General features: G+C 48.1%; 1 protein-coding gene and 1 non-coding gene across 3 annotated transcripts; both read right to left on the bottom strand.

Annotated features, from left to right (window-relative positions):
* Positions 1 to 44: 44 nt before the first annotated feature.
* On the bottom strand, positions 45 to 13,030 carry ICAM2 (intercellular adhesion molecule 2). 2 transcript variants are annotated; one of them, XM_025047194.1, is made up of 5 exons: positions 12,876 to 13,029; positions 4,532 to 4,634; positions 2,506 to 2,763; positions 1,014 to 1,334; positions 45 to 264 (listed from the first exon to the last, which is right to left on the bottom strand). In XM_025047194.1, exons 2-5 carry the CDS (start codon positions 4,590 to 4,592, stop codon positions 65 to 67), a joined length of 840 nt encoding a protein of 279 aa, XP_024902962.1. In that variant the 5' UTR covers positions 4,593 to 4,634; positions 12,876 to 13,029; the 3' UTR covers positions 45 to 64. The 2 variants fall into 2 exon arrangements, with proteins under 2 accessions (XP_024902962.1, XP_006912368.1); XM_006912306.3 differs by having other exon boundaries at positions 58 to 362; positions 12,876 to 13,030.
* Positions 13,031 to 14,508: 1,478 nt separating this feature from the next.
* Positions 14,509 to 14,593, bottom strand: LOC112480147. The gene has a single exon (XR_003046501.1). It is a non-coding gene; the product is annotated as a small nucleolar RNA SNORD86 (small nucleolar RNA).
* Positions 14,594 to 19,919: the final 5,326 nt, after the last annotated feature.

Here is a 19,919-nt window from a genome sequence, read left to right as displayed (position 1 = left end):
CGGCCATTGAGTGTTCTCCTAGGAGGAGACATTGAGGCATGAGGTTAAGTCCAGGTATTTGTATTCACATTAGAAAAAGAAATATTCCCAAAAGTCCTACTGCTTGCCACAGTCCTTCAGCCAGGGCTGGACTCAAACCCTGAGGAGCTCCAGAGGCTGCTGTGGTGGTGGACACACCGCTCATGTAGGTTGGGCCCAGGTCCGTCTCAGGATCCTCCAAGCTTCTTGCACCCTGTAGGTCCTTCTCCGTCTCTGGTGCCACTGCTGGCCGAAGATAAAGCACAGCAGGACAGATGTCACAAACAAGAACAGCAGTACTGACACAACCGTGATGAGGACCATCTGGTTGTCCTGCATGGGCTCTGGGGAAGGAGGGGGCAATGGTCTTAGAAGTCCTCTGGGCCTAGATGCCAGGCCCCCAGGGGTGGTGGAGGCTCATCCGTCACCCACCCAGCCCTTGTCCATCCTGCAGTCACACTGTGTCATGCAGGTGAGTAGCAAGTGGTGTATTATCTAGGGGAAAGGCAAGCTGGGGTCCAGGCCACCAGCCAGGCCTCTGTGAGACTGTGAGGGCAGATGTCAGCATGTGGTTGCCATTGGCTAACCAGGACAATGGCATGGACTAGGCCAACCCCTCTCTGGACAGAGCTGAGCAAGCTTCTCCCAAACTCCCTGAAGACAGGGGACACTTTGGCTGTTAAGAGTCAGGACAGGGGAGCTCCAGGGGACCTTAGGGTCAATCAAGTCAAACTTTTCATTGTAGAGAGGAGCTGAGGCCAGAGAGAGGAGGTCGACTTGGTCAAGGTCACACAGCTCACTAATTGTCAAACAAGTAGTCCAGGTCCACGCTAGGGACTCGGAAGCTGGTGACTTGGAGGAAGCTTCAGGGAACAGGGAGTGTAAGAGGGAGCCCTCTGGACTAAATGTGGGGCCCCAGGGTGCCTACGCCTTGAGCTGGCAGAGAGTAGGCTAAGGTTTTGATTTCCCTCTGTCTGGCGGGGGCTCCCCCTCACCGTAGACCTGGAGCGCCTGGGCCTCTGAGACTCTGCGAATGACGTCCCCACCGAGAGAGCGCAGGTCCAGCTCAGCTCGGCAAGAGAAGTTGTGGTGGCCGTCCTCCTTGTGCGCCGTGGCGTTGTGTGTGGCTGTGGCCTCTTGGGGGTCATCCTTTCCACTCCCAAAGGTCTGGGTGTGCAGGGGCTTCTTGCCATGGAGCAGGGTGAGGGTGAGTTTCTCGAGGGGTGCCACAGCAGGCACGCTGCACACAATGGTGAAGGGCCTGCCCACAGTCACCCAAGCAGGCTGCAGCTCGAGCAGCACTTGCTCTGGAGGGTCTGCAGGGGAGAAAGTGGGCGGTCTGGTCAGGATGGGGGTGTCGTCCCAACAAGCCTAGGCAGCCAGGACCATCCCGTCACCACAGTGTTCTTAGGTCCCTGGCTGGGCTCGTGGAAGAAGAAGTAGGCTGGGCCTGGCTTGCTCTAGAGTGTGAGGAGGAAGGAGGGGGACATACTGGGTGGTCGCTTTATGGACGTGATGGTTTCCGGAATGGAGGTGGTCAGGTGTCTACAAAGAGACGGTCTAGAAACTGTCCAACGAACCCGGAAGATATAAATGTTTGGATCTGTCTTCTTTCTCTCCAGAAATGAAAAACGACTTTTCAAAAATTAAACAGTTGGATAATTACATTCAGAGAGACTTAAAAGAAAGTGCTCATTGGAACTGAGCCATGCGCTGTGAGGTGTTCACGTGAGAGGTGGGGGCTGGAGTCAGACCTGCTTAGTTCTCCAGGATCAAGTTCACAGCCGTGTTGATCATGTATCAAACAGGGCCCTCGGTGGTGCCCCGCATTCCCCTTTGAACTAGAATACCATGCCTCCATCACCCCAGGATAATATGTTGGGACATCTTTCTATTCATTGGATCCACTGACGTCAGTCATGGGGAGGACCCAAGCGGTACCCTTGACGCCGAGATGCTGAGAGAATCCCGGCCTATGCAGAAGTGTCTCCATGGCTTGTGGGCAGGTGTGCGTGTGAGGGCCCCATGTTTGCCAAGGGCTCTCAGGGCAAGATAAAAGCACCTAGTGACTCCTTGGCCTTCTCTCAACGAGGCCAAGGGACCACCAGCGTGTGTGCCAGCCCTCCTGATGGTGCCCCTGCTACTTGTCACGGGACAGGGGGTGTTCCAGTAACCCAGCTGCTCCTGAGCTGGGCGGAGCCTGTGAGCACAGAGCGGGAAAGCCCTTTTAGATCCATGTTAACCATGCCGGCTCACCCTCCTCTGAGCGGACCTCAAAACCAGGGTCGCCGGCAAGTTCACAGAGGCCAGGGAAGGGTATGAGCACATCCTGAGCCCATGGCCTAGGTCCTGTTCCTTGTCACCCCAGGAGCCCAGGGAGGTGGGGGCCGTGACAGAGGTGCCCAGGTGCAGTAATGGCAGCTTTGCGCCCATGCGGCAGACACGGGCTCTGCCCAGAGGAAGGGGGACCCAGTGTGTGGCACTCACGGAACACACGGACGCTGATAGTGTTTGACATCTGTTTCCCAGAGCAGGTGAAGTGGCAATACATGACCGTGTCCTGGGAGACGTTCAAGACCAGGAACTCTGTCCACTGAGCATGCTTCTGCAGCTCGACCTTGTTCAGGGTGGTCTCCAGACCTATGATCTGAGGGTGGGGACAGCTGCTAGTGCAGTTGACCTTATAGGGTTCTCCGCGTTTCACTGTCGCCTGCTCCGGCTGCAGCGGCGCCTTCTCACCAGACCCTGGAAGACCGAAGACGCTGGGCAGCAGACGTCCCTGCTGCCCTGCCCGGTGAAGCTGCCCACCACTCATAGTCCGATCAAGGAAGAGGAGCCCAAGAAGAAAGGCCAAGGATGGTTCTGCTCCTCGACCCGTGACCCTCGTTCAGGCCTCACAGTCTTACATCGAGACCGAGGAGGCTGGCCCCGGGCTGTCTCCCTGTCTCTGGTGGCCCTTCCTCCGGCCCATCACCTCCAGATTAGTCTTCCTCACGCATATCCTCTCTCTCCATGGAGAGGGATCCTACTTGACCTTCAAAGCCTAGGCCTAAGGTGCCCTCCTCTATGAAGGCCACTCGGAGTTGGAGGTGGACTGCGTCTTCTGAGCCCCCTGTGGCCCTGGATTCAACCTTTCCCTCCCTTCCCTCCTCAGATACTTTTAAAACACCTGCTGTGTGCCAGGCACTGTCCTAGGCTCGGCAGTAGTGAACAAAGCAGACCGAACTTTGACTTTGCCGAGCTCATAGTCTAGGAAGAGACAGATAATAACGATCAAGTGAAATATCCAGCCTGTTAGCTGGTGGTCAGTGCCTGGGAAAGGACATAGGGAGTGGCTTGGGGTCGCCATTTAACATAGAGTGGTCAGCGAAGGCCTCCTGAAATCATGACAGTAAGCAGACATGAGGGAGGTGGGGGCGAGCCCTGCGGATATCTGGGGGAGAGTGTTCCGGGGAGAGGGAACCGCCAGCTTAAACACCCTGGGGTGGGGGAGTGTGCTCGGTGTCTTTGAGGAATAGCTCAGCGAGGAAAAAGGCAGGGGGGAGGAGGTCAGAAAAGAAGTGGTACCACCTGCGTAGGACCCGTGGCCCTAGTGGTTCGTATTCGTGTTGACTCTCCCTTAGCGGCTTTGGAGGGTCTAGAAGGCAGGGCCTTGTCTCCCATCGTGCTTAGCACAATGCCCTCTGTGTGACAGACATCCAGGAGGTCTTTGATACACGAAGATTGAGCCCTCAGCACTGACCTCCCACTCAGCGATGATCCCAGCCAGCTGGGCGCAGCCTGTGTCCTGTGCTAGCACCACACCTACATGTCCCCACTCAGTCCTCGGGGCTTTGCAGGCAGACAGAGCTGGATTTGAATCCTGGGTTCATCATGTGCCAGCTACGTGACCTCAGGCAAGGTGCCTTCTCTCAGTTTCCTCGCCGGTGACATGGGCTAGCAGCCCCTTCGCCACCATGACGTTGTGGGAAGTGTGATGAGACAACCCGTTGAAAGCACCTGGCAGGTTATTTTAAAACAGCGCCAGGCGCGTGCTGGCATTTTCCCTCACAGTCCCCTTGGCCCACTGGAAGGCTCATTTTCACTCGGAAGAAAGCCAGACGGTGAGTCCTCTGCTGCCCCCTGCTGTCCCCCAGGCCACATCTGAAAACCTGCTGAGGCATGCCCTCCCCTTCCCTGGAACCTCAGCATCCCACCATTTCGCCTCCACGACCGTGCACACACACACACACACACACACACACACACACACACACAAGCGCAAGCGCGCGCCATGAAGCTGTGGGGCCAGTTCAACCTGATGTCCAAAAGGCCAGGATGCCCACCCCATGCCCAGGGTCACAGGGAAGCCAGGCTGGCGCAGCGTCTTGTTCTCACGGCAGGTGGCCTCTGTGTTCAAAGCCTCAGAGACTTCAGGGCCAGCACCCCTCACCCCCACCCAAAGCCAAGGAAGCAGGCGGCCCACCCTCTGAGCTGGCACGTGCCAAGTCAGGAACCGCAGGCACTAGCTTACCTGGGCAGTAGAGCAGGGCGAGGAGGGCTGCGGGCAGGCCCCAGAAACCAAAAGGGGACATCTCAAGTGACGTTCTCGTTCTCAGGGGACAGCTGAGGGCCGCCTGGAGAGAGATGGAGGGTACAGGTCAGGGAGCGACAGCCTGGAGCAGCAGCCCGGAACCTCCCGCCTCCTGTGAGCCGATGACCACATTTCCTCTCATTATCTGAGCAGCCCTAGGGAAGCCACGTAGGCGGTGGGCTCCCAGGGCTCCAGGCCCACAACAATCCAGGCAGAGGAACCTGGGGAGCTGCTGATAAGCAGCCATAACCTAATCCTCCTGGCACGCTCCTTCCTGTACAGGAACAGGGCAGTGTGGGTGCCCACGTATGGACAAGCGTGCACATACGTGTGAGCGACGTGCACTGTGTGGGCACAGAGGACAGTGATGTGTATAAGCCCCAGATCTGGAGAACCCCAAGATCTCACAGGATACAATCTTGGGGTGCCCTCTGGGCAGAGAATATCCGGTCAGGACCTGTCCAGGATACGGGTCACCATAGCCAAACAGGTAGAGAGTGGGGCTTTTCCTGGAAAACCTGGGTGGGAATTGGAGGTACTCCAGCCAACCGCCGAGCACAAGTTTGCTTAAAACTTAACACCCGGCTCAGCTTTCACCCTCAACCTGTCTGACTCAGCTGATACAGGATGTCTTGCTGTCTAGAGCCTCAGGAAGTGCTCCCACAATAATCCCTGGCAGCCCAGGCCCAGAAGTAATAGTCATCCAAATCGCCAGCCTCCATTCTGGGGCCTGACTTACAGGGTCTCCTTGCCACCTGCTCCAGGCAGGGAGCCTTGGTCTGGGGGTTAGCGCCTGACAAGTTGCATTGCTTCTAGGAGGTTCCATCACGTGTTGCTGGTATCTCCAGGAGCAGTGAGCAGATGAGAAGGGGAATCTGATGGTGGGGAGGGCCTCGCTAGGGGGCTTTTGATCCCGACACATTCAGCCTTCTAATGCTCCAGTGATGGCTAAGAGCCCCCTGGGACCAGGGAACCTGGGAGACGGGGGACAGGGGCAGGCCTTCTTGCTTCCTCAGGGGTACCCCAGATGGGGCCTTTCCAAAGGGACACCCCAGTGTTTTTAGAGCTCAGGACAAACCTTGTCCCCAGGTTGGGAGGGTGGGGTACAGTCTTGCCCTTCTCTTTGGCTGCTGAGGTCAAAGACTGTTAGCATTCTGTGTCATTGTCAAGGGCTGCCCTTTCCAGCCTAGGCCCAGAGAAGTCCCTGACAGGCTGCCGGACTTCCAAATGATGCAGAAGAAGGATGCAGAAAGAAGAAGAGGGAGAAGAAGCTGGAGCCGAAGCCCAGCCCGGGGATCCATCGCACGTGGGGCTGCAGGAAACACCCCTCCAGCCCCAGCTAGAGGTTGAAGGGTGGCCCCGGGGCTCGGACAGCCATCGCTGCCCAGGTGGCAACTCTGTGGTCCCCACTGGGTCTGAATAATAATAACAATAACTACAAAAAATAATAATAATACAAGAACAAACATTTACTGAGTACGGGTGATAAGCACTTGATAAATGTCTACTAATTAATCCCCCAACTCTATAAAGTAGGTACTGTTACTGTCCCCATCTTACAGATGGGGAAATTGAGGCACAGAGCGATTAAGTGATTTCTTCAAGGTCACATACCTAGGAGACGGCCGAAGTAGGGGCAAGAGAAGGTTTCTTGGGGGCTAGCTTCCCAGGAGACCCACAGGAGGGAAATGCAAGGCAGCAGAAGGCCAGAGAAATTGCTGGGGACTTCCTTGCTACGAGGGTCTTGGGAATGGTGGGTGGTTTATGCACAGAGAGCTCCAAACGGTTTCTGATAGGGACAGTGCCTGTGAACCCCAGCCATACACGGAGCTGGGCCAGCCTCACTCCAACTCCTGGGTACCAGTGAGGCTTCTGGGGCCCACGGGTCCTGCCCTGAGCCTGCCAGGTCCTGCTCCCACCCACCAACTCCTCCTTTGATCTCTCCTCCATGCCCCCGGGCAGGCCCTCCCTGACGGGGCACACCAGGCATGTGAACACGGCTTTGTGAGACATGGAGACTGCATTCTTACACGGCAGTCTTCCCTCCCTCCCCACCGGCCTGTCCATCCATTAGGGCAGAAGCCAAATCACATGCACTGCTATATTCACCAGGATATGACACTGCCTGGCACATAGTAAGTGCTTAATAACGGTTTAATTGGTAGACAGATGGATGAGTAGATTAGCAAATTAAGAAATAGCTCTGGTAAACAACACAAACAACCTTGGATGAGGGCCTTTCTTTTAGGTCCGCTCAGCATATCTTTCTCCTTCTGTTGATGTCTCTGCTGGCCCCCCCGCCCCCTAGCTGGGCTGGCAGCATAAACATGGACAATCATGGTCCCTTAGTCGAGGAAGACGGGTATTAGGAGTTAGGCCTGGACAGGGTTTTTCTTGGGTCCTTCTAAAATAGAGCTGGCAGGAAAAAGAGCCTTCCCTTTCCGGTCCTAAATAGCAGATGCCCATGGGGCAGGCCCTGGGAGTGAAGAAGCTGACAAAAAGACAGCTCGGTGGTGGAAGGAAGGTGATCCACGCCTGTCACAGATAATGTGCTGTCTGGGGGGTGAGGTGAGGTGGGCTCTGGTGAGTGGGAGGCTGGGTTGAGTGGCTGTCAATGATTCTGTGCTGAAATGAAAGAGCTTTCTAGGCTGGACATCAGTGGAAGGTTCTGGCCCTTCGAACCTGCTCATGGGAGTCAAGGCTAGATGTAGGTCATGGTAGAAGGGGAGTTTCTGCACATGCGTACAGGACAGCAAGTAGCTGGGGCACCAGAGGGAATTACGGCCTCTGGAAGATATGAGAACATTTGAGGGGAGGGAAGGTTGGAGCCTCAGTTTAGGCAATGAACTCATCTCTTCCACAGGGATGACTAAGTCTCAATCCAGCGACTTTTGTCTATCACTTATATTCCTATTGAAAGAAAACAACCATCAGCCTAGAACTGTGTTCCCAGTAAAACCATGTTTCAAGAAGCAAGGCGAAATAAGATACAGATGAACAAAAACTGAAAGGGCTTATCTTCAAGACCCCTACGCTAAAGGGATTTTTAAAGACATGTGTCAGGTAGAATTAAAAATGATCACAGGACACTTCTCTATGCGAGAAGGAAGGATGAGAAGAGAAAATGGCAATCATTGTCCGCAATCCTATTTATAATATTTATTTGAGAAGTTTTAAAGAGTTCAAAATTAAAACGCTGGGCAGTAATATATGAGAGAAGATTAGAGCTAAAATATTCTAGATTCCTTGTGTTGTTTAGAAGGGAGGATGCATTTTAAGTTATGCGAGCATGGCAAAATTTCAAGGAACATCAGCAAAGGTAGAGTATATAAATTCTAAACCACCACAGAGGGTTAAAACGGTATATATTAAAAAAACCTTTCAATCAATCAAATAATTAAATAAGGAGAAAAGGGAGAGAGAAAGTGGGGCAAATGTAAATTTTTAAAAAGATAGTATTAAAAAGTCCAAATTTATTGATAATCATAATAAAGAGGAAAATGTTAACTATAGTTAAAAGACAGGGATTGTCAGATTTTTTGAAACGTTTTAAAACCCCACACATATCTGGTAATGTAAAAACCCATGGGTCAAAGAAAAATAGTAATAACACATTGTAAAATTCTTAGAATTGAGTGATAATGAAAAAAAAACGTATTAAAATTTATGGGCTACATCGAACGTGGTACTTAGAGGGAAATTTATAGCCTTGAAAGCTTATATCAGAAAAGAGTCTGAAATAAGTATCCAGTTTAAGTAAGTACTCCAGAAGTTAGAAAAAAAGAACAGTAAAATAAACCGAAAAGTGACACAAAAGGAAATAAAGATAATACGAGAAGAAATCAAACAAACAAAGTACACAAAACGATGTACACCCAAAAGGAAACTCAAGGATAATAAAGAGAGGAGATCAATAACATAGAAAACAAAAGATATGGTAGACGGGATCAATAAAACCTAAAGTTAATTCCCTGAAAAAACTAATAGAATGGGCACATCTCTGATAAAATTTATTTATAAACAAAAGAAAGCACAAATAAATGTTATTAGGAATGAAAACAGGAACATACTACGAGATAAAAAAGACGTTAAAAGTTCACGGGAACAGAAAGTACACAGGTGGTTGCCATGGTCTGGGGGGAGGGGAAACAAAGAATTGTTATTTTGTGGGTAGAGTTTCCGTTTTGTATGAAATAGTTCCAGAGATGGGCTGCAAAGCAATGTACTGAAAACACAACCAACTACTGATATCAGACAAAGTTGATTTTTAACCACAAAAATACGAGGGATAGAGTGAATACTGAAATTAAAGGGTCAGTTAACCAGGATGTTATAATAGTTCTAAACTTGTAAGCATCTAGGTTCAAGAACTATAAAGAGATAAAACCACCATCGTGGCAAGAAATTTTAATATTCATTTATGAACTATGTATAATGAAGCAGACAAAAAATAGTTAAGATGGTACACTTGATATGTATTTTACATTGAAAAGAAAAAAAGACTATAAATAATTTATGTCAAGATATATGAAAGTAGATCAAATATTAGAAAAATATAATTTACCAAACTTAAGAAGGAATAAAAAGCCCAAATGGTTCTATAGCTATTAAAAAAAATGGATCAGTAATTTAAAATCTTCCCACAAAGAAAATACCCGGTCCAGATAGTTTTACAGAAGTTTAAGTAGAGATAATTCTAATTTTATAAAAGCTCTTTCTGAGAATGTAAAAAGCAGGAACACTCTCTAACTCTTTCTATGAGGCCAGTATAAATTTCATAACAAAGTGAGATAACTACAGGATGAGAAAGAAAAGTCAAGAAGCCAATCTCACTCATGCAACATTATAAGAAAAATACTAGCAACTCAAATCTAGCAGTATATAAAAATATATATAAGATATCACATCTAAGTGGAGCTTATCTCAGGCTTGCAAAGGTGGTTTCATGATAGAAAACCCACAATATCATTTATTACACTGGCGATGGTAAACTTTGGTGCTCTATGTCGCATTGCTTCTGCCCGCTTCTGATAGCACCTGTACTTACAGTGGATAATTTCATGCAAACTCAGACTCACCTTATGCTGCCAATGTCCCACCTCAAGTTTGTATCATGTTTCTTTCTGCCTCACAGTGGTTTACAAGTGTGGGAAAGTTGTCTAATTTGCATCTCTCAATCCATGAGGGGACAGGAACTGGTGGATACACATTCCAGCCTCCTTCTTTCCCGTGGGCAATTCCGGGTGGCATCTTGTAGGTTTACCAGAGGTCCCAGTAGAACTGAGTTCCTCCTGCCTACAGCTGCGTCATCAGACGTGCACATTTAAATTGGCTTTTCCTTTTTTTTTCAGTCTCCCTGATCCTTCAGGTGCTGCTTCCTGGAATCACCTGTTAAATAACCCACCTGTCCCTTGTCCTTGCTCCAGGCTCTGCTTTTGAAGGAGCTCGAACTAAAAACTTATATTAACAGATTTAAGAAGAAAAAACATGATCATCTCAACAGACGAGGAAAGAAATTGACATTCAAAATCCTTTCATGGTATAAGCTCTTAGCAAATTAGAAGGAAACATCCTTAACCTGATAAAGAGAGCTTACAAAAAAGCTTACATATATTATTTTTAATGAGTAAATCTCAGGAGCATTTTCTTTAAAATCAGGAACAAGACAAGGATGCACAGTATCTCTGCTTCTATTAAACATTGTACCAGAGGTCCTGAACAGTGCAGTAAGAAAAAAAAATTAAAGGCCTAAGGATGGGGAAAGAGCAAAACCATAAATATTTTCATATGATATAATTACCTATGTAGAAAATCTAAAAGAATGATCAGACAAATGATTCAAAATAATAAGAGATTTTGGCAAGGCAGCTAGCTATAAAATCAATATCTGCAAATAAGTTGCTTTCGTGTATATCAGTAACATACTAAAATATAATTTAAAAAACACCATTTATAATGGCACAAAAATAGGAATAAACCTAGAAAAACATGTATAAAACCTATAGTAAGAAGTTATAAAACCCTATTGAAAGGCATTGCATACGATCTAAACAAATGGAGAGGGAGCCTGTGTTCACGAATAGGAAATTCGATGCTAGAAAGATGCCATTCTCTCCTCACTGAACTACAGATTCAGTGCAATTCCAATTCATCCACTGGGATTTTTTTCATGAAAATTGAAAGCTGATTTTAAAATATAGATGAAAGAGCAAAAGGGCGAAGGTACCCCTAAAGAATAATAAGGTGAAGGGATTTGCTGTACTAGATATGAAGACGTTCTAAATTACGTTATTAGTGTAGGTGTCGGCAAATTAACCAATGCAACAGAATAAAGAGCCCAGAAATAACTTGTATAAAGCTCTGACACATGACAAAGGTAGCCTTGTAGATCATTGGGTGAAGAAAGGTCTATTAAATACATGATACTCAATCAACTGGTTAACTATATGGAGGAAAAGGGAGGGAATATATCCCGACCTCAGACCGAATGTAGACACCAATTCCATGTAGATTAAGGACTTATATGTGAAAGAACGCTTTAAAAACTATTATAAGAAAATACAGTATTTTGTCTTTGGGGCAGGAAAGGATTTCTTAAGCAAGACCCCAAAATCATCAATCATAAAATAAACAATTGACAGTTTTGACTACATTAAAGACACATGTGAACATTTCAAAGAAAAGGAAACATGTCTAAATAAATGAAAAGATGATTTAACTCAATACTAGCCTGGGAAATTAAAATTAAAACAACAATGGGATACCATTTGATATCGACCAGACTGGTAAAAGTGAAAAAAATCTAACAAGAATCAAATATTGGAAAGGTTACAGGTGAATAGGAATTCGTATAATTGCTGGTGAGAGGGTATATTAGCCCTCTGGGACAGGGGTCACCAACTCTGGGGCCATGGACCCCTAACTGGTGTGGCTTGTTAGAAACCGGGCGACACAGCAGGAGATGAGCGGCAGGTGAACAAGAGAGCGAAGCTTCATCTGGATTTGCAGCCGCTCCCCAGCGCTAGCATCACCGCCTCAACTCCACCTATCTCATAGCATCAGGCATGAGGTTCTCATAGGTGCACGAGTCTCTGGTGCCAAAAACGTTGGAGACCGCTGGCTCTGGGCGATAACCAGGCGTTATCTTGAAAAGCTGAATACGCTTACATCCGATAACCCACATTTCCACTCTCAGATATATGCCCTAGGGGAACTTTTGCACTAAGAACTAGACGACATATCCTGTGCTTACCTCTTACAATTTGTGTGACTTTGAGCAAGTCACTTAGTTTCTCTGTGTCTGTTTCCTCTTCTGTAATATGGGATTAATAACAGTACCTTCCTCGCAGGTTGTTGTGTGGATTAAACAAATTAAATGAGTTAACGTTTTTAAGTATTTAAAACAATGCCTAGCACACAGTAAATGTTATATAAATGTTATATATACTTATAAAATAAGTATGCATATGAGATAAAGCACTTAAAAAAAATCAAGAGAACAATAAACACAATTGGAAGGGTGGTTACGTCTGGGTGGGAAGTGAATAGCACAAAAGTAGATGCAAGGTTTAGTGATATTTCATTCTTGTGTTGAGTGGTGGGTTCAGGGCTGTTCGTGATATTACCATGCTGTAGACAATGGACACGCATGTTACATATGTGTACATGCATGTGCCACATAGCAAATTTCACAGAAAGATTACAAAGGGAAAAGAGAAATTCCTACGTGTCTAGAAAGAAGAGGAGGCTCCGTGGCAATGTGAGCTATCGTTTAGGAAAGTCCCCCTGTACCTGGGAGGGATGATTTCACTGAGTGTCATCATGAGCCCCAGAGGCAGTCCCCAAAGAATGGGGACTGTTCTTTCCCCTGCGTATCAGCTCCAGCCCGGATCAGATGGCCCAGGTCACACGCACATGGGCTCATAGACAAAAAAGGCAGCCCCACACTTCTAAATCTGTCACCTGGACCACAGAGCAAGGGAGGAAGCAAGAGGACAAAAACAGGAAAGAATGACAAAAGCAAGGCCCATGGCTTCAGAGACAGGATCTCTGAGGAGCTGGGAACATCCAGCCAGGAGGATGCAGATTTGGGATCTGCAGCCCCGGTGCTTACCAGAGGGACACTGAGGTCTACAGAGGAAGGGATTAGAACTCAGATCTTGACACTCTGTCCCAAATCCTTTCCACTCTGCCAAGAGGGAGAGGAGAACTGTGGTCTTACCGGTCATCTGCTAAAGGGAATGACCGCATTGGGGGAGGAGGGGTAGGCAGGGGTCGAGCTCACCTCAAGAAGTGAAAGCCAGATGAGGAGCTGCCGGGCTGGCTGCCGGGCTGTGACACTACCGGGTGCTACTGGTGTTAGGTCCGGCGTCTCTCTCTCTCCCACGACTCCGAGGTCACATGCTTCCTCTGTTCTGCTCTCATCTCAAACTAACCTCAGTTTCGGTTCACACCCTCTTTTCTTTTTAATTGTGATAAAATATACACAACATAAAATGTCAGCACTTTCACCACTGTTAGTGTACGGTTCTGTGGCATTAAGTACATTTACGTTGTGGTGCAACCATCCCCACCGTCCTCTCCAGAACTTTTTTCTCTTCCCCGAATGATTCTATTCTCATTAAGCAGTCACTTCCCAGGCCACCTCCCCCCAGGCCCTGGTCACCGCTGTTCTGCTTTCTGTCTCTATGAATGTGACTCCTCTAGGAGCCTCGCGGAAGTGGGGTCATACAGGATTTGTCCTGTTGTGACTGGTTTATTTTGCTGAGCATGATTTCTCAAGGCTAATCCATGTTGTAGCATCTGTCAGCATTTCCTTCCTTTTTAAGGCTGAATAACATTCCATTATATGGACAGATCACGCCTTGTGTATCTCCTTCCATCAACTTGGGTTGCTTCCACCTTCTCGCTACTCCAGATAATGCGGCCATGAACACGGCTGTGCAATATGTCTTCAAGTCCCCACTGTCATCGCCTTAGGGTATACACACAGGAGTGGAATGGCTGAGTCACGTGGTAGTTCTATGTTTAATTTTTTTTTTGTCTTGTGAATGTTTTTCTTAGGATGTAAGGGATGGGCTGGGAAATGTCACTGTAGGTGGTTGTGTCCATTCTAAGCTCCCTGGGATGGCTTCTGGAGTTTTTTCTTTTTCTTGGAGCTGCTGCTCTTGCTGCCAGCAGCTCCTTCAGGTCCACTGCTGAGCAGCTCCTCCTTAAAAGAGAATGTCCTCTTTTCTTTGCGGATATTCCTATTACCCGCCTCTTCAGGCTCACTACCTGGTTCCTCTTTGGGGAAAGATTTCTTCCTCTTGGGGAGACTTCCACTGCCAGGTGTTTCTTCTAAATCACTACTAATCAGCTCCTCCTTGGAAAAAGATTTCTTTTTCTTGGGTTCGGCTAAAGAGACAGATGAGTCTTCCATTCCATTCTCCTGATGAGCCTCCTGGATGGAGCTTTGGCTTTTCTTCTTTTGGGGTCTTTCACTCATCACCTCACACTCCTCTGGCGTACTACTGCTGATTTCTGGAGATGCAAGAGCAATGGCAGCCAACCGTTTTTTGGTTTTTGTTTTTTTTCTTCTTCAAGCGTTTCTTCTCCTGTTTCTCCAGCTTCCTAATAATTTCGGCAGCCACTTCCTCTGCCTGAACCATGACCTCTAGATTCCTTTGTGGAATCTCTCCAGTCTCAGAGAAGGAGAGCCCCGCCTCAACTCGTTCTCGAAGCTTCTTCCCAAATACAGAGAAGCAACCAGTTCAAGAGGCAATATTGCATTTGTTTGCCAGGTATCGAGAGATACGGCCTTTGTTCTTGGCAGCTGCTCGGCCAGTGAAGGTGGAGTGGAATGTGAGTCTATATTTTGGGGTGTTACCCCTTGTCTTCGGGGCTCTGGAAACTCGGTCCCTTTGCTGGGCCTTGGGAATCACTCAGACACTAGGATTGGCCATCTCCCCATAGCAGAGGCCTGTGTAGATCAGGAAGCCCTGGTCAGCCATCACTGTGACTACATTTAATTTTTTGAGGAGCCGCCACGCCATTTTCCTCTACTCTCTCTTTTGATATGCTTTTTCTGCACTACCGGGGACCTTAGGTAAATGAGATAGTTCCAGGGTAAGCCACCTGTTGTCCCCCTGCAGAAGGCTCGTCAACAGCACAGAGCTGAGTCTTCCCTATATTTGACATGCCCCATCACGAAAACCTTCTACGTGCGACTAAGAACCATTGCTTTCTCAGATCTTTTTACATCTGCCACCTCTTCTAGTAATTAAGAAGAAGAAGAAGAAGAAAAAAACTACCATAGCAGAGTGACTTTGTACCAATAGGCAGAAAGTATGAAAGCTAAGTGCAGAGGCAGGTTCTGGGCAGCCAGCCAAGCTCACCCACAAGTAGGGGATCTTGCTCCCCAGGCCAGCCCCACAGCACATTCTGTTTAAACTCCTAGCTTATCGAGGTCACAGATTAGGTCATATCAGGAACCAACAGTACAGTCAAGGCCATAAACGCGCAGCATCTGTTGGCCTAGAACAATCTCTCTTGATACTTCCTATGTTTTACTATCTTCACAGAAGGTCTCTTTGGAACCTTCCTGTCATACTGCTGGCTAAACAAAATCAATATAGAATGTCGGGGCCTTGGAGGGCATCGGGGCCCAAGGCTCTGAGGGGCCCATGTAACTTTAACGTTTTTTTAAAAAAACTTTATTTAAACTAGTTTCAAGTACACAGTACATTGGTTAGACATCTATATAATTCATTAAACGGTCCCCTCAATTGCTCTCTCCCCACCCGGCCCTCCACCTAGCTATCATATTAATGCTAACTGCATTCCCTCTGCCATGCTCCCCATCCCTGTGACCAATTGTCAACTACTAATTTATACTTCTTCATCCCATTCTCCCAGCCCCCCAAACCCCCTTCCCTCTGTTTGACAGACAGAGGGGAGATCAAGGGCAAGGGTGTTGTCGTTCTCCTTTCACATTGCAAACAATATTACCCTCCACCTGGAAGTCCGAGCCTGATTGCAGCCCAGATGTGAAGCCCCCAAAGCCGTCTCTAATAGGGCAGGGCTCCCATTCTTCACTGAAGGGCAGAACTGTCTGTGCAGCTTTTAGCAGCAGAGGTGCTGGACCCACCCAGAACCATTCAATTATAACCCCGTGCGTCTGCTTTCAAAGCCACACAGACAGTTCTGATGCATCACTTGAACTAGAACCCCCTCTCCGACCTCCCCTCTTCCTCCTCCCTCTGTTTTGTGGCTTCTGGACAGATTGCTTTTTGTGCCTATTTCCTTTTCTTTGCTAAGTTTCTGGCGCACCCCCAGAGCACAATGAAAAAATGTTTACTGGACTTAATTAAGCCAGCACCTCGTTTTTATGAGACATGTGTTTTGCAGCAAATGTACTCAAACTTTAGTGTACGTTGGCATCGCTAAAGGGCCCCACCCCAGAGTTTTTGATTCAGCAAGTCTGGGGTGAGGCCTGAGAACTTGTATTCTTAGCAAGTTCCCAGGTGATGCTGATGCTTCTGGTCCTGGGACCACACTCTATTAGCAAGAATGAGAGAGTGTTCTCAATTTAAATAAAGTCAAGGTAATCACAACTACAAGAAGAAACCAGAGATATGGAGTCAAAATGCTGACTGGGCGCTTGGAAGCCTAGTGCTTCATAGGGCAAGCTATAAGCTCATTGGCCTGATGGAGGCCAGACTGAATGACGAAGATCGTGGGGTCAGTCTGAGGTAGTGGTGTTACAAAGACCTTTGCGTGAATCTCTGCTCAGCCCCACTGCCAGCCATGTGACCTTGGTCAAGTTGTTTAACTTCTCTGAGCTTCAGTTTGCTCATCTGCAAAATGGGATAATAACACAGCATGAGCCAACGTTTCTGTCGTGCTTAGAATGCATGCACGTCAAGCTGAATGCTGGTGAGTAGTAACTGAGCAGGCACGCAGCAGCAAGAGGCTGAGCAGAGATTAGATCTAAGCTCTAAGGCCCTCTTGCCCACCTCAGGGTCCCCTGCAAAGAGCTTCTGGGAGGAATAAATGCTTGGTTTGTAAAACATTGACTCAGGACTGGATACACGGTGAGCACTCAACCAAACTTACGGTGGTTGTTACTACTGGTGCCTGAACATGCACCTATATGCGTCCTTGTAGGCTGTGCTCAAGGACACCTAGTATGTGTCTTGGCTGTTGAATGAATTCACAGAATGTCAAACTCCAAGATCATCCCCATACAGGGAGGCGCCTCTATGTAATGTTATATGTTAATCCTTCAATGAGAAAAGTTTGTGAACATGCGTTACTTAGAAAAACTACCGGCTCATGAAAGACATATAGTTGCTTATAAAGCCAGGCCCTTTGGCCTTCGTTTTGGATCCCAGCCTCATCTCCTGTGGAGCCACCCTATGGAATAGAAGGGGAAGAAGGCGCAGCCCTGCCTGGGATCCAGGTGATCACAGGACACGGTGGGACCAGGAGGAACAGAGGCTGCACGCCGGCGCCATCTTGTGGCCAAAATGAGCCAACGTCCTGCCACCCAGTCTAAAAAGCATGACTATTACATTCCCCAGGCCATGTGGCAGTGGTAGGTGACATTCCTCTATAATCACAAGTAGGTTAGAAATGAGCTGGGATCCTGAGAGACTGTTTTTTAAGGAGGGTGATCTAGGTAGATGCAGCAAATTTGTCCATAAACATCCAACCGCCAAAGAACCGAGGGAGGGAGAGGCTGAGAGGGTTTCTCACAGAGGGAGTGCTGTCTCTCTGAAAAATGTGGATGTCGAGGTAGCTTCCTGTTTCTTCCTTTAACCTTTACTGCAAGAGAGAGAATAGACTGAGATGCTTTACTAGGAACTGAGATGGGAAACCGAACTATTTCCTTAGGAAAAACGCTGAAGGCGGCCCTTTGGATTGTAAAAGCAAAGGCAAAATCTGAGAGATATGTGGGGTTATTTTTTGTTATTTTTTGCTTTTTTCTTTTTAACTGTGAAGCTGTTCTCTTTTGGGGCCTGAATGTTAGATTAATAAATATTTGAATATAGTTACAAATTAGCTTTTAAAAATTGATTAGATACTACTAGATGCTTATGATTTTTAAATAGTTCTACTTGTATAATCTTTCTGTGAATATAACCATTAGAGTGTGTGTCCAGGGTCAGAGGTGACCGCTGCTGGGTCCAGCCCCAGTGGTGGTGATGGGGACTTATCAGACGAGTTTTGAGGCTTGAATCTGGCTTTCCTTTCCCCCCACCTCTGCACAGCTTCTCCAGCTGTAATGAGGCCAACCAGCCAGGGGCAGGTTCTGTCAATAACAGAGAACAGTCTCAGTTCCTCTGTTGGCCTCAGAGGCCAACAGGGTCAAGGCCCCAGTAACTTCGCAGGGCCCCATGCTACTCCTGGCTTCTGAGCCACTTCCGTATGTTCCAGTCAGAAAGAGAAGGCGAGTTAGTCCACCCCAGTGTGGAGTCCTGGGCCTCCTCAGGCTGAGGCGCAAAGCTGTCCAGCTCCCGCCAGCTCCTGAGTTTTCACCCACACTCAGGCTAGCGCTTCCCTTGGCTCTAAGTCTCCTATTCGCCCTCGGGAACCTGTGTTGCCGGAGAGACATTCGCCCACATTCCTCATCTCTCCACAGACCCTCCCTCCATTTCCTCAGCCTGACTGGAGGCTGGCCCGCCTCTGAGGATGCCTCTTTACCCCGTCCTCCTGAGTGGGGACGTCCCTATCTCTGGGCTGGGCGGGCACCAGGTACTGGCTGGTTCCTCATGGCTTTGGAGTTCTGGAAGCAAACTGCCACTATGAAACTACATGTGCCGCTCCTCCTCCTCCCTGAGGCCTACACCAACTCCCCACCTCAAGGCCATTGCCCCACCTGGGACTTGTGGAGGACTTGGCTCTGCCTTCCTATCCACCTCCTACCCTCTGACTTCTGCTGTCACCCTGGACAACCCCAGTGTCCACTAGAAGGACCAGCTACACCTGAGCCGTCCACTCACTTCCTCAACTACAAAAGTCTACCTCCACTCCATCACCCACGCCGCAGCCACATCTTAGTCACCATGTAATACAGGGCCACTTGCATAACTTTCACCTCCAGAATCTCCTCCATCTACAGCCCTGTCTTCCTCCTTCGGTCTGGACCCCAAGGTCAACCACTTTCCCCTCAACTGCCCCAGTGCTCTCTCTTTGCACCTGCTGTGTCCACCCAGTACCCCGGACTCCAATAGGCTAGGCTTCCTCTGCCGGCTGCAGCCCCACTGAGGGCAGTTGATGTATGAGTGGCATACAGCTGAGGAGGGGAGATCTGCCCAGCAGAACCAGAGAGACACTCCAACTTGGAGACTTGGGGGAGGATAGTAGAGGTTGGGAGTAACCTGTGGGAACTGGAATTAACTAGAAGTTGGTTCATAGAACATTTGACCCTTCCTCTCCTTGATGCAGAAGAACAGACAGTAGTGGTCAATCTCCAGGTCAATAATCAGATTTTTCTCCAAATATATTTAAGAACCCCAGAGCTAAGACCTCTGGCACTTAAGGTTTCCCCATATGATTGCCTATGCAGGTGACTAGGGCTCACCTGCTGACAAGCTCTCCTCACCAATACAGGGCCTCGATCAGCTTTTTATTGCCTCTTTTTTAAGGATGTATAACCCATCGAGCAACACCAGACATTTGGGAAAATCTGCAAGTTCGAAAAGAGACATCAGGATAAACAAAAATGACCCCAAAGATATAGAGATCAAATCTAATTAGTATCTTCAAACACTAATTTCTCATGAGAAAGGGACAGGGATCAAAAGCTCTTGGAAACTAAAAAGAATTGCTGAAACTAAGAAAAACGTCATGGAAAATTTGCAAAATAAAGCCAGGAAAATTTCCAGTAGGAACAAAAATCAACAAATGGAATATAAGAAAAGATAAGTGACATAGACGATCAAGCCCAGAGCTCCAACATTCTGCTTAGAAGTTCCGGAAAATAAAAACATAGAAAACCAAGGGTAGACAATTATTTTAAAATTACACAAGCAAATTTTTCACAGCAGAGGGACACAGCCTTTGGGTTGAAGGGTTCTCCCGGCATCCAACATAATGAGTGAAGACCCGCATCTAGACACGCCGCTGGGAACCAGTGTGACGAGGCCATCCCAAAGGTTTCCACGGATCACAGTCTCCTGGGTGTGAGTGTGGGTGCTGGGGTCCCTGACCGAGGGTTTGGTCACATTTCTTCAGGGGTCCAGGAGCCGAAACCGAAACCAGATGAGCTCTTGCCCTATCCTTGCTGCAGTGGGAGAAGCCGCCCTGCTAGAGAATTGAATGAGCAGCTATTTCTCAGTCTCAG

The sequence above is a fragment of the Pteropus alecto genome, unplaced genomic scaffold (assembly GCF_000325575.1).
Source record: "Pteropus alecto unplaced genomic scaffold, ASM32557v1 scaffold134, whole genome shotgun sequence".
Taxonomy (NCBI): Eukaryota; Metazoa; Chordata; class Mammalia; order Chiroptera; family Pteropodidae; genus Pteropus; species Pteropus alecto.
The sequence above is the reverse complement of the archived record's forward strand: the minus strand, read 5'-3'. Positions and strand labels throughout refer to the sequence as shown.